This window comes from Eurypyga helias, unplaced genomic scaffold (genome assembly GCF_000690775.1).
Source record: "Eurypyga helias isolate BGI_N326 unplaced genomic scaffold, ASM69077v1 scaffold21033, whole genome shotgun sequence".
In the NCBI taxonomy this organism is placed as follows: domain Eukaryota; kingdom Metazoa; phylum Chordata; class Aves; order Eurypygiformes; family Eurypygidae; genus Eurypyga; species Eurypyga helias.
This window is the reverse complement of record NW_010239557.1, coordinates 2,678-17,893: the sequence shown is the minus strand read 5'-3', so window position 1 is coordinate 17,893 and position 15,216 is coordinate 2,678. Positions and strand designations below refer to the sequence as shown.

Here is a 15,216-nt window from a genome sequence, read left to right as displayed (position 1 = left end):
CAACGGCTCCAAGGATCTCAAAAGGTAGGGAAAAAAAAAAAAAGTAGTACAATTCATCTCCCCCAGGTTTAGATGTTTATGAAGATGTTTCACATAAGCTAATAACCCAGGCTCCCTGTATCTGCAGAATGAATCCAGCTGGTTTACCCCTGCTATGTATCCACTTGAGGATAAGAACCACCAAGTTCCAGAGCTGCTTATTCTTCTCCAGCAACAATAAAGGCTGCTAAAGAACTCTTTCACACAGAAGCATCTTTATTAGAGGCATAAACCCATAAATCTTTGGACATACGAATGCCACTCAGGACATTAAAGCCTTAGTTTGGAAAAGAGACCAGACCCAGGATTACTGAACCAGTTGAATTCACTGAAAAACAGAACCACAAGACCATCTCTAGCCCCCAAACTGCACTTTCAATCATGCAAACATCTGGGCAGTGAATCACAGAAGGTGCACTGACAGATTCTGGACACCTCAACTCACATAGGGGGACATTTATCCCTCTGGACCCATAGCAGGATTCTGTAGTGTCATACGGATGGCTACTATGGCCAAGAATATAAGCGAGGCACAGATACACCAAAAGGTCTGCTGCAACTGCGCTGGAGACAAACACCCAAGACTTGTCCAGTGTTTCAAGAGAAGAATAAAATAAATACACCCCTGCAGAGGGCTGCTTCCAGTATTAGAAACCGTATGATTTAAGATATTTTTGCTGTTAGACTGAACAAGAACTTTAATAAAAGCATGCTATCTGTTCCCCTCTGAACAGCTCCAGACAGTTGCACAATTTCAGTATGCATATAGAAGTATCCCCAGCTGAGGTATTTCTCAAAATAGCTCCTGAAGACAGTTTAACATATATTTAATGCACACAAATAATTATTGCTATACACAGATCTGGGTAAGATTTAAGTTACGGCATAGCCACCCTGGAAACTACATCATTCCATATTTTTGGCTTTTGCAGAAAAAAGTCAAATTAATATTGCAAGTACTACCAACTGAAAATAAAAATTAAAAACAAACAAACAAAAAAAAAATCAGTGAATGCAAGCACTAATCTTTTATGGATGATGAGCCTGGCTGCATGAGGCGTTTCTCTCAAAAAGCGTATTGAAATACAGCAAGAAGGAACCACACATCTCAAACTGACAGCTGTCAAATCAAATAGCTACATCTTCTCCAAAACCACAAATCACAGATGCTTAGATTCCCAGTAAAGCACTCAACAGACATACAATAAAACGGACACCTACACAAGAAGCATCTGGGAAAGCACCACTTACTGAGAACACAGGGAAGAAAACCAAAAAGAATCATCTGGGATTCTTCCTCTAAAAATGTATTGCAAAACAAACTCAGCTGGAAGACAACAGTGTCAAGACGACATAAAAAAACTTGAATCTTACTGAAAAGTGAGCTAAACCAAACATGTTTCTGTGGATTCTCCCAGTTAATTGAAAATATTTGTCTCTGCCACAAATGGGAAGGGAGTATTCTAAACAGCTTGTGGTAGGGGGGAGATCAAAAATGAGGTTAACCATACCTACATAGCTTTTCCAGAACTGCATCCACTAAAAACATCAGTTTGGAACAAACGTCAGGTGCCCGTTGCAACAGAGCTTGAAAAGTTACGTTTGAAAAGAAGCATGACCTCATCTGAGAAGGCTTTTCTCTTCTGAAAGGGTCTGCTACGGGGAAAACCATGCACGTAAACATCAACTGCGCTGACAGACACACAGGGGGAACCCACATTTCCAAGGAAGTGTGGTACCACAATGACTGCTTCACAACTTCTACTTAGATCTTGCCTCGTGCAATCACACCTCAGTATGAAAGCAAAGCTAGGTGCTCTCTCGCCAGCTTAAAAAGACAAAAAATACCCCAACAGAGAATACAGAGTTTTCAAACCTAATAAAAATGCAAACTTTTCACGGAAATGCCTCCAGAAAATGGCACTGCTTTTGACAGCTTCACACGAATGCTTCTGAGCCAAGGCAAAATATTTTTGATACAGCAGTTTCCCTAGCACAAAGATTTTTGTATTCAACTGTATTTGTTCTTATCTTCCATTTGCAAAACCAACCTACACCAGTTATATTATTTTTTCTGAAGGATCTGCAGAATGTAGCTGTTCATAACTGAAATATGATCATCACTAGCTAAATAAAAAGCCTTCAAATTCCACCCTTTCTTGACTTATGTCAAATCCCTCCTTCATTTCAGTAGCTTTATGTGAAAGTTGACTTCTGTAGACAGACATGTCTGTAACAGGATTAGGCCTTCTATTGCTTAAAAAAGGTCAGCACTCGACTCTTTGAAAGATCATCCTGGTAAAAGCATTTCAAATAAATAAAAATGGATGTTGGCAACTGCCACTTATTTTGGTTTTCCAAATAAATGTCTACTGCTCTAAAAGAAAAGCCCTATTCTTCATTAGAGATAACGATGCTTCCACTCTCAATCAACCCTGAATTTTGTTTCAACAGCCAAATCTAAGCAGGGAGGATTAAGATTTAACCTTGAAAAGAGTCACACGCAACACTGTTAACTATACTGCAATATCTAAAAAGCATTCCTTAACTTGGACACCCTTAGTGCAAGGTGAGTTACTGCCACAGGATGATGTAGCTCCTTAGTCACTCTGTGTGCAAGTGATCCAGACCCATATCACTCCTGTTCTACGAGACAGATGGACCCATAATCATCTGTGATTATAGCAGTATTTTGCATTTGACAAAACAGCATTAGAGAAATTGTTATAGAAACTCAAAATCTGTTATAATGGGGCTTCTGTGAACTGTAGAGAGAAAATACAAAACAAAAGTATTCAAAGCAGTCAGGAAGACATTACCTTGAAGAGTAACTCAAAAAACTTTTGATTAGAAATTTGCCTGTGGCTTTCTGAATTGTTTGCATCAATACCACAGGCTGCATCTTGTCACCTGCACAAATACCGTCTTTGGAAGTGTTCCATCAATAACAAAACCCACCACAGACCAACTGCTAAATGAATTGGACTTCACTTAGCTTCAATATAGCTTACCAATAGGCTCGCTCCAGACTGGAATAAGTTGTAAGGATAGAGAATGCGCTCATAATGCGCGCGGATGTGCGAACCCACGGCTTTGCCAGGAGCAAATCCCATCCTAGTGGCTATTTTGGTCCATTTTCTCTCCTTGCAAACTACATCAAATCCTCCTTCTTCTGCAACTAGCTAAAAAGCAAAAACAAAATGATCATATATTTAATACTAAAATTATCAGCATTTAAGGAAAGTAATGGTAGTTTAAAAGGCAAGACCACAATTGCTATTTTAAACGGGAAAAATATAGATTTAAAAAAAAACACAAAACATGAAAGTTGTTTAAACTCTGTAACTGGAACATATAACCTATTCAGGAATTGTAAACTTGTTGATTACTTCACAAATGAGTCAGCACCTGCATTAGATAACCAAACAGTAGTTCAGCCTACTTTTGAGAATTTGTCTAGCTACAATTTATCACGCCTTCACTTTGTATTCCAAGATGACTTCCTAGCACAGGATGACCAGTTCTTCTCACTGGAACAACTACTGTGAAACAGACTCAAAAGCAACCAAATCAAAACTACCCTAAACATAAAGAAAACAGAGAACATATCCAGAGGGTCAGTGCATACCATCCCTTACTATCAGAGTAGATAAACTTCTCCAGAAGTTTAACAAGCTTCATCCTAAAAGTAATTTGAATTTTTTTTCTCCCATATTGCTAACGGAAAAGTGATTTTCTCACTGCTGCATTGTTCAGAAGCTTTCTCCAGGTTAAGCCTACATTTATTCTTGACCGATTTGTATCCAAGTTCATAAAGAAGAGCTAGAAATTTAGTTTCACCTCCTACCTCAAATGAAAACTCCCACAATATTACATTTTTTACTATTTTGTCACATTAACTACGTCAGCTTAAACTATATAGTACTTTTTTCAGCTTAGATATAACGCAAAATCTCCCTTGAGCAACTGTGATAACATCCCAGAAACTGAGATAACACAACACCTTTTGTTTCTCCCTTGTAACACTCTTACCTTATTAAGCTGAAATAAATCTAAGATCTTCCTTTCCACATGTGGAATTTTCAGCGTACATCCTTGAAGCTCCCAAAACTTTGCAATCTGGTCCAGAAAATTCAGCTTTACACGAGTTTGGGCCTGAAACAAACAAAACCACTAAATGCAGATCAAGCTTTTGTATTCTGGTGTTCACAATGCTGCAGACGCAGCTGCCTGCCTGGCTTTTCCCTCTGCAAGTGTAACTTTGCTGTTTTCCCCCTTGTTACAGGGGGGCGGGGGGAGAAATCCAAAGATACCATCAGTCTTTCCCCAAGTCACTTTTTAACTTTCACTGCATTCAGAAAACCAGTCTGTGATTCTACGAACAGACAAGCAATGAGTTATTACTGCTAAAACCTACATAAACTAGCTGTACTGCTATATTTTATTGAATTTATTATATTCATAAATTTAATAGTTTATTACAGTTTGGTTTACTTGTAGCAAACCAAAAATAAATCAATATTTATGGCTTATTACAAAAAAAAAATAAAAAGGAGTTTCTGTTGTGCCTTTTCACTCTCAACTGTATCTGATTCATTCTTAGGGATACAAACCCATGAGGGCAGGGAAAGCCAACTCGTCTGTTTACACAGAAATTCACAGAGTGAGATAATTGGACTGTTGCTACGTTAAAGAGTAGTAGCTTAGACTTAAATTTTGACACGTTTTATTTTCACCACACTTTCTATTCTTAAGATAAAAAAAGGCCATGTCTGTACAGACTAGCCTGTTCTTAAACTCCAGAGCGCTCTGAACCAGCTTGCATCCACACAAATCTCTCTCTCAGCATCCAAGGCCAGCGCTTGAGCCCTTACCCTGGCACTTCACTTAACCACATCAAGCCTTTAACAAGCAAGCATCATAAAGAAAAAAAAATCAGGCAGGCAAAGAGTCACTGTCATTCCAATTTGTACCAGTAGCAAGCTAACAGGACTCCTCATCACTCCCTTCTGCTAGGCTGAATGAAAGCACTGAATGAAAGTGCTTGTGAACAGCAAATTTCCACCAACGGAATCCAGATTTTGTAATTGTTTCTTACAAATGGCTTGTTATTTTTACAGTACTCTAAATTTTTCATCTCTTCTACTTTTAAAAGATGCTGTATATGTGCAAAACGCAGGCACGAATCTATAGCACTTGTAAACTTGAGTTTAACCACTTACATGCACCTCTGTACAAAAAAGGCCTGAATTATGTTCCTCTGACGAGCACTAACTTCACTTTTTATGCTTGGCACGTTTTTAACCAGATTCTGAAACAGATGAATTTCTGTGCTAATTAAAAACTGAAGTTTAGAGGTCCTGAGTGCTGTCAGATCAGTCACCTCATGGTCAATCCACTGGAAAATACCACCTCTCAAAAAAAATACTTAACCATTCTGGAGCAGAAGCAATGTTCAACTTCACAATTTACCTCCAGTTCATTGAGCCTCTGGATCCTTGGTGTAAAGTGAAGCTTATCGACATCACATGCAAATGGAGGCTGCCAGTCCTGAAAAAACGAGAGATTCATCAAAAGACCAGGAAAATGAAGGAACTTCTCCATGTGACAGTCAAAAGCATGGAAGAGGTCTTGATGGCTTCCAAAGGGTCCTCAGCACCGATGTGTACAGCATGTGCCCCCTCCCCACCGGCAAGGGCTGTCAGCCATCACACCCCCCTATGCCCCCGGCTGTGCCGAGGCCTACTTCTACTTCCAAATTACCTCCCGCTGAACAAGCCTGGAAAGCAGCAGAATGACATATGCTGACTGAGCTTCATTGCCTACCCCTTAAAATATTTCATGGTGCCTTTAAAACAGACAGATAATGAAACCACACAATAAAGTACATTTTGGAACTCAGGACCTGCCCTCAAAGATAAGCCAGCAGTTGCATGCCGTGTCAGTCCATCTTCCCCTACCGATGCTGGGCAGCTAGAGGTGCAGCACAGGCCATCTGCCCCAGCCTCATGACCACCCAGGCTTGTTGCCAACGGGAGACGTACAACAGCCGAGGCTGTGTCTGCTGGACAGCCAGAGGAGAAATCCTTGGGAAGTGCTGCCGCCGAGCAAGGCAAACCCCGCCAGTGCTTTAAACGGGAGTAACAGAAACTCAGTCACAACCCTGAGATAGGACGTTGCTTATCTTAACGTTCAGTATTGCTACCACACGGAACACAGAGCAAAGTGAAGTTGCATAAACTCTGACCCAAACTGCCTTAATCAGGACGGCTAACATTCGACAGCAGACTCTGAATGCTCACAAAGGACAAACGCAGCAGCTAGCGCTCTCTGAAACAAACAGCAGTTGCACTAAAAAGCAGAAATAAAAGCTTCTTTCCTTAATTCCTCGTCTACAAACATTCAGGAACAGCTGGAATATGACCAATTAAAAAAAAAGATTATTATTACTTTGACAAAATACCTGCAACTAGTAGTGTTATTCATAAATACAACTATAAAGCAATTTTATCTTTTAGATCTCTGACATCTATCACGTGCAGTTGGTTTGGCAACCCACAGCTTTGCTAAACCAAATTAGATTTGATTTAAACCTGACAGTAATTTATTACATATAAAGCTATCATACTATCGCTAATTACAGAACGAACATAATGTGCATGAGAGCTACAGACACTGGAATAAGACAAGAGCTTTCTACCGGGGAAAAAGAACAATGTTTACTCAACACCTGAACACTAAGGCAACTGAAGTACAACCAGCACCATAAGCAGAATATTTGTTGTTTTAGCAGACACACTTAATATGAAAATTGGTGCCTAAACCAATCATCAAGGATTGCAGAGCAATTCTCTCACGTACAAACACCCAGGCTCAATTCTATATTGTGACAACCCCATCCTGTCACTGAAGCAAGCCCATGGCAGAATCGGGTATTTTCAGGCATGCAAGAGTCATTGAGAGCATGGAAAACCTGAACAGCAAAGAGGGATGCCAATCCACACATTTTACCTCTAAAGTTTTCTGATCCTGCAAGGCAGTTTCAGCACATCAAAACTTGGCGAAGTTGAAATTTAAATATGAACTGCAAGTTAGATGACAACAGGGGGATCAAGATGACAAATTATAAAGAGGATGGTCAATCCTCAACCAGCAGGACATGCTTCTCAATCATTCCTGTTCTTTTAACCACAGGACTAAGAGTGGTGTCCATGATGTTCTAAGCAACCAAGTAAAATTAACCCTACATTTTTTGTTTGCCAAATGTAACGAAAATAGTAAGTCTAACGAAGAAAATGCTTGATGTTCTTTTGTAGTTTTATCTGATTAATCATTTGTGGCCCCAAACCGTACCATAAGAAATGGGACTGGGACAAGATCTGAAGTGGTGTACTTCAGCATGACAAATCTGACTTTTCAAGCTGAACCAATTGGTTACATCATTAGTCACAAGCCTGGAGTTTGGTCTGCGCATGAAGAGAGACAGAAGACAGGCAACCAAACCAGGAGAGAACACAGCGTGGCAATGACACACAACAGCCTTGGGACACACTGGGGACATTGCTGAAGGGAGAACTGTAAGATCCTAAGCACTTTACTAAAAAAGTAAATTAAAACAAAGAGATGTGTGACTGCTTAGCTAATTAATGACCAAAGGCTGTCTCATGGTCCCCATGGTGGGCCACGCATTATTCTAATCGAGGATCCTCTAATAAGGATCAGCAGAGGACAAGAAACAGGAATAAAAAGAACAGGAATTCAGCTCACACAGACAATGACACTTCCACTGACAGTGTCACCGAGGCTGACACTGGGCCGCAGGGCCATGGCTTGCAGACCAATATAGTGAAGCCAAAGAAGGGAGAGGGAAAATGCAGGAGACTTCTGCTTGAGCCACACTTCCCTGGAACAGGGTCTGCTGCTCTGGGGAAAAGCCCAGAGGAAAGCCTGCATGTCACTGGGCACAACAGGAGGAACAGGATTTGCTCCTACACGTTCCCGCTCACGCTCAGTCTTAAAGAAATAAAGGGTCCCCAGGGCAGATACAGACTTAGGACCCAGTGCTAGAAAGGGGCCTGCCTTTAGAGAGGACAGAAGCAAGCTTGTCCCCTCCGCGTAGAAAGTATGCTGGTTTTAGTTGGGAGAGTTAGTTCTCCCCACAGTACCTAGTATGAGGCTGCGTTTTGGATTTGTGTGAGAAGAATATTGATAATACTAATGTCTTTGGCTGTTGCTAAGCAATGTCTATACCAAGTCAAGGGCTTTTTCGGTTTCTGATACCACACCTGTGTTCCCAACTTCTCTACAAGAAGCTGGGAGGGGACACAGTCAGTACAGCTGACCCAAACTTTTAAATTTCATGCCATCAAGCATCATGCCTGGTATATAAGTTGGGGGAGTTGGCCAGGAGGGAAACCGCTACTCGGAGACTGGCTGAGCATTGGTTGGCTGGTGGTGAGCAGTTCTATCGTTTTGTTTTCCTTCCCTTTTTCCTTTTAATTACATATTATTATCAGTAGTAGCAGAAGTATTTTCATTACATAGTATCAGTATCATTATTTTATTTCACTTACTTCCAATTATTAACTGTTCTTACCTCAACCACCAAGTTCTCTTATGTTTTACCCCTGATTCTCTTCCTGCATCCCACTGGGTGAGGGGGAAGACGAGTGAGAAGCTATGTGGTACTTAGTTGCTGCCTGGGGCTAAACCACAACAGCAAGCAAATGAAGTTTATGTGCATTACCTTACAGAAAACATCATTCATAACATGGTGTACCGAAACATACTACTCTAGAACTAGCTAATTAGCTCCACATATCTCCTACTTATTACTGACTGGCATACATTCTTCTTTTTGGCCAAGACACTTGCTCTAGCAAAGCACTAGTTAGCTAGTTCATTCGAGAAAGGAACATGACTCCAGACAACACCAGCTTCCACAACAGGTCTTTTCTGTACCTCGCAGTTTTTAAGTTTAATGACACTGAATGAAGACTATACAACACCAGAACACTTTGGTGCTACGTCAGCTGTTTTACAAAGAGAAGCTTTGGAAACTCGATCTATTCAATACAGGATTTTCAGCAGACAGCTTTTTAGTCTATCAGGCTGCTGGGTCCATCAACTAGAAACAAAAATTTAACAGCCTTAAAAGTGTTCAGCTTTTAGCAAGGAGAAAGTAATTGCAAGAACTTCTGTTGAAATGTGGTAAATTGGCTTAAGGAGAGGTAACACTGGATTTACTCTGGCTTTTGACATTTTTAAGCAGGCAGAGCCATGGGAAATGCATGCTATATATTACATAATAGGTCATATTAGTTCATTATAAAAAGACTCCTGGCTTTAGAAACACACCACTGCACATCCCATTTCTCACAAACTTTTTGGTATGACATTAGACCCAGTTAGATATGCAGCTATTCACCACTTGGAGAAATTACAGCAGGTGTCGTAAACAAGCACCCTGACTGTCACTGATGCATTTTAAAGCCACAAACAGTTGATTTTGGAGCATCTGAACGACTCAAAGTTGATATAACCAATTAGAATAATACTGTCTTCAGTATTATTCTGTTACCCAAGTTCCTCAATTCCTAAACAAGATGCTTTCTTTAGGCAGTGCGAGAAGCCTGCACACATTCTGAAGCACAGCTTGGGAAGACGAACGCGGTGTTCGTTAAAGAACAGAGAATTTGGAAGCAGTGCCTTCCCGGCCCGCGGGAGGGCAGCGGCCGCACGAGAGGGAGCTGGCGGGGCGCGGATGCGCACGCTCCGCGGGTGAGCCCCGCCGGGCGCAGCAACCCAGCTCCGCGGCCCCTCCCCGGGGTGAACCGGGCACACCAGCCCTTTCCACCCACTGTGCAACTGCACGGTCCGCAGGAGCAGCTGGTCTGGATTTCTCCCCCACCCCCCACTTTTTTCCACAAAAAACTTTAATATTATATTTCAGCGTCTTTGAATTTCAGTTTCTTTCAGCAAGCAGGCTAAGTGCTGAGATCAAGGATACGCAAACCGCAAGGAGACCTGAACTTCCTAAAAATCAGTTTTTACATCACCCAGACTCTTCGTCTGAAATGCTTTCTGTTGTCCACACGATTGTTAAAAGCCTGCAAGAGACATGCAAAATCACTTGCCTACGTTAGCGTGCGCTTTTTAACCAGACCCAGCAGAATCACAGGATGGTTTGGGTTGGAAGGGACCTTAAAGATCATCTAGTTCCAACCCCCCTGCCATGGGCAGGGACACCTTCCACTAGACCAGGTTGCTCCAAGCCTCGTCCAGCCTGACCTTGGACACTTCCAGGGATGGGGCAAACCCATGCAAAAAACAAGACCAACATCAGCATTTCAAACTTTGCTACAAACTTTACAGACAAATCTAGCTGTGCAGAAGACATACTCTAAGAATCACATTCATATTTGAAGTAGTAATGCAAACTATAAATGGTCAGGAGAACTATTTCTATATTCCTCCTTCCAGATTCATTCTTACAGGGGTGGCAGGCTTCATATAATTCCAGCTGGTAAACCTTGCACCTCATGCAAACTCAGGCTCTAATTAAAATTTAACCACCCCCTCGTATTCAAGTGAACAAAAAACTACCAGTCACTGGCAAGCTGTTCTACAAGTTAGACTGCTTCAACTATTCTTTTCCTCTTATCCCAGTCTCATTTTTAACCAAATATCTTGTTTGCTTACTGTCCAAGAAGCTATTTGTTAATGCTTCGTGGAATCAATGTTTAAAGACATTTTTCAATAAACAAGCATCTCTCCTCTTCTCTTTACAGGACCATCTTTCCAGCCCCACAAATAAACATTTTACTCAGGCTTTTCTACCCGAAATCTCTCCTTTTTTTTCCAATAGCTTTTGATTAACTGCAAGTAGTTGCAATCTCCCCAATGTCAGACACAAAAAAAAGATACGTCACTTTCATTATTTTGCTAGACAGCATCCCATAGTAAGATCCAAAAGAATATCTTAGCAATTCTCACCAGAGAAACAGATACTCGTTCAGTTAACTATAGCAACTCACTGCTTCCCAGGATGCCCACCCTGCGAGCGTGACCTACATTTCTTTGTTCCCAGATCTATGATCTTGCCTTTGCAAAGGTGTTAGATGATTGCTGCCTCCAAGAGGGAGGGAGCAGACCTGGGGACTCAGGCGGTCCCTTTTAGTCTCACAGGTTTATGACTACATAAAAAACACACTCAAAAGAAACTCAGATGGCAGAATCTATGCAAAACTAATGTGCACCACCATTTATCGCCCCAGCAGTGTCAGTGGGTCATCCACAAAGCTTCCTTTTGATCGGGCACTAATCCCCCTCTGACCCTCTTAAAAGGCTAACATTAGTTGGTAACTCCAATCATCAGCTAACCTAGTTTGTGGTGACACAGTCCTTCCTTGGTCATTTTGAGCGTAGGTGATTTTCCATCAAAAACACTGAATTCCTCCTTGCTCAGAAGGGACCCTGGCTGCAGAAACACACCTTACACACAGAACTCTTCAGTAATATAAGCTCGGTGAAGTATTTCTCAATTGAGACAAAGTTGGGCTCTGTTACGCACTGCAGACTAGCAAAGGACAAAACAACCACAAATCCTGCCCATCTGAGAACCACAACTAAAGATGAGCTTACAGTGGGAATCACTTCTCTAGATCCTAGTGTTTCTGTGCCAGCTCCAGTCGTGGAAAGAAATAAAAGATCAGGTAAACTGGAGAAGATTCTCAAACATCAGAGCTGGCTGTTCCTTGAGACTGAAAGGAAGAGGATGGAAACGATAGCAGGGTTTGAACATCAACACAAAATAGGTGGCAGGGTTTACACAGAGGAAATACCAGTCTTCTCTCCATGGAGGCGACTGCACGCAAGGAACAGACACAAGGCTCTGGCAGCACCAGGCGAGAACAGGCAACGTACCAGCAGCACAGCACTAACAGCTGGAGGTCCATGGGGCGTCGGGGTCAGTGCACCGGCAGCAAACCCAAGATCCCTGATTCACTTCAGAGGTGCTGACCTAGACCTTGAAGTAGAGCATCCATCCATACTGGGGATGGATTCAGACTCAGCTGTCAGCATCCAAGGGCACCAGGCCCCAGGCCACGCTACGTTGTAAACGGACCTTTGGTCCGGTCCCGCAGTACGTTCCCAGAGGATGTCCAACTGGCGAGCAGCACGGACAGTGCAGACTACTCACATCACAGCCCTTTGGAGACAGTCTGTGCCCTCTTTAGATCTGTAACCATCAGCTTCAAAACCTAGATTTTAACCCAAACGTATCTTGGATTAAGAGAAGATCTGAATGTAGGAGCTACCTCTGCCTGAGGGTTCCCCTGCAGCGTCCAATGCTGCGACAGCAACCGCCTGCTACCCCCACTATTGACAACACTCTCCCTCCAAGCTGCTCGGATGCATTTTCGCTTGTAAAGCACCTACTTCCAGAGAAGGGCATTTTCTTAGACATGTGTAAGAGTGGCAGGTTGTATGATCCCAGAAGTTCCCCCCGGCTTTTAAAAACATTCAACCTGTTCTGCCGAACACAGCGCAGCATTTCCCCCAGCAGTTCCCAGGCATAACCCAGTAATGTGGGCTTGACAGAAAGCACATCCTAATGGATATGCAGGCATAAATAAATTCCATTCACCCACAGCTTTAATTTCAGCTTCTAGCTAATTGACACTGTTTATCTCAAGTTAAAAAAAAAACACAAAAACTCCCCTAACCTGCCACTACTACTGCCCCATATAGAGACTTCTGGACTAAATTGTTTCATCTTAAATTTTCAACAAGCTGAGCAGAGTGTTGAAAACCCCTTGCTGGAAGACACTGACTCAAGGAGAGGATATTCTCATAATCCTCTAAGCACACTCCAGCGTTTTAGTGTTTCTGAAGGGCAGAACCCATACCATTGGTGACCACAGCAGTGCCACACACGGCAGCAAAATAATACTCCTTTTTCACGTTTTCCTGATCATTAAAATAACCTACGAAATAACCAGCCAATAACCTACTCTGAACTTGCCTCATTTCACAATACAACCCTTGTACTGAACACAGCAAATTCTTCATTTAAATTAAAAATTTCCTGATGAGATTCCAAGACTGGTGTTTTTCTTCACAGGATTTTGACAGCAAGTGAACAGGAACCTCAGCACTAAAACATCTCTTCTCAAAAATACCTGGTCCCAAAGCACCAGAAAAGGGCAAATCCACCACCACCCTTCTTTTTTCCTAACAGCCAACGATTCTCACAGTTAAAAATGCACCCCCTGCCACCCGAGTGAACATGGCTCACACTGAACAAGAACCAGCAGCTCAAGCGCGTCTCGCCGAGACTGACAGATGACGCAGTACCTGTGCTCTTCTCCCTGTGAAGCTCACTCACGTACTGCAATTCAGTTCTGTTTTCTTGCTGATAAAATCAACCGAATGAGCCTCTGCATATTATCAAATCAGAAGGATCATCACAATCTACTTCCTGTTTAGGTCAAAGTAAAGCAATTCTCTGCATTAACTCCTGGTTTAGCAGTTGTAAACTCCAGCACCAGGAGATCGCCAGAACCCTCCATAAAGTTGCTCCAAACGTGAATTGGGTTTAGTTCTGTGTTTTCCTTTTCTCCATGAAAATGAAAATAAATTAAGCAAACAGCTGAATGAGCAGCCCGAACAGACACCATTTAAGTCCATGTCACACCCCAAAACACGTCCCTAGAGCAGCAGCTTCTGTTCTCAGAAGCCCTGTACCTTTAGGTTCTACCACTCGAGCTCTGTTAAGGTTAAATCTTTCAAAATTCATTCTTTCCTCTGCAGAACGTTCTTGACATTTGTCTGTGCCCTCTCTAGTTGTCAAATCTTTTTAAAATCCTCAGATGAGAGCAGTATTCTAAATGCAGTATTTTCAGAGGTAAAATCATCCAATTTTTCAGTGAGAAACTCAAGAGCTGCATTCACTGGTTTAGCCAAAGCATCCATCCTACCATTGCTGTGGTTTCCTCAAGGATCCAGTTATTTTTCTACAATCCTCCCTCCTCTAAGTCCAACTTATACTCCTTTGATCCTAAATGCGAAACCTCACATTGGGTCTTCCTTCACTGATTACTGTTTCATAACACCCACTGCTTATTAGGCAATTGGGATACCTCTATAACAACGAGCTACTCCCCATAAACCTGTCATCTATATGGAATAACTTACTTTGTTCTTCTAGACTTTTAATGAACATTAGATACCCTCGGCCTGAGGTTCTGAAAGACCATTAGAACCATAATTCATTACAAATTCTCATTAATAGTTGAAATAATTGCAATTCCTTCAGTATAATACAAATTTTGCCCAATAACGATGATTATAATTACAATACTGAAACACAGTGCTAATTTATAGATCTCAGATCATGACAACACAACTGACAACCAAATACATAGTCTCATAGAAAATACTAAAACTAATTTGACACCAGTTTTCATACAGCCATATTTCATAGTATCACCTTTTGTGTTCCTACTCAAGTCTGTATCAGCCATTCTTCTACCAGAGTGAGATGTGGTCAACTCTTGCACTCGAAGAATTTAAACCCATAAAAAAGTTACTGCCCCCTGTCATCTTCAAAGCTTCCCAGTACTCCAGAATTTACTGAAAAATGTGAGTCCATAATTTAGAGAACTCCAGTGTCAATTCCTTCAGCTATATTAATACAGACTTTCTAATCTTAAAATGCTTAGTCTTATCAGGGCAGGCTTAAGGTTACTTGGAGGCCTTAACTGTACTTTCTCCATATTCACATTATTTAAAGCAATGAAATTCAGCCTGAATTTTCTCAATTTTCATGTCTTGCCATTGAAGAGTTACTATGTTTCTAGTATATCATATAATAGTGTATATTTTGAGATGGATTAATATGGCTAAGTAAGGCTTAAGTAATTGTTATTAGCTATTTCTTCACAGCAGCAGAGCCATTACACAATGAAGCAGAAGAAAGACTATTCTCAACCTGGAGCAGGAGCGGCATCATATGTCCTACATACTACCTTTTCTTCTTGAAGCTAGACTTAAAATTGTTTGCTTTCATTAGTTACTATTACCTACCTTCTTCAAATAACAACAACATTCTCAAGCAATACTTCATTTTATTCTTCTAAATGCCCCCAGTAATTGGCAGAGATATCATAAGAT

The 15,216-nt window shown here is 41.5% G+C and overlaps 1 protein-coding gene across 1 annotated transcript in view; it reads right to left on the bottom strand.

The window, feature by feature from the left end:
- KDM5B (lysine (K)-specific demethylase 5B) overlaps positions 1-7,866 on the bottom strand; it is a gene marked incomplete at its 3' end in the record, with an annotated part of 37,630 nt that extends 29,764 nt beyond the window's left edge. The window contains exons 1-4 of the mRNA XM_010148198.1: positions 7,807-7,866; positions 5,512-5,589; positions 4,072-4,194; positions 3,051-3,221 (exon numbers count right to left, since the gene is read on the bottom strand). Coding sequence (XP_010146500.1) covers positions 3,051-3,221; positions 4,072-4,194; positions 5,512-5,589; positions 7,807-7,866 — 432 coding nt within the window. The remainder of the gene's footprint in view (positions 1-3,050; positions 3,222-4,071; positions 4,195-5,511; positions 5,590-7,806) is intronic.
- Positions 7,867-15,216: the final 7,350 nt, after the last annotated feature.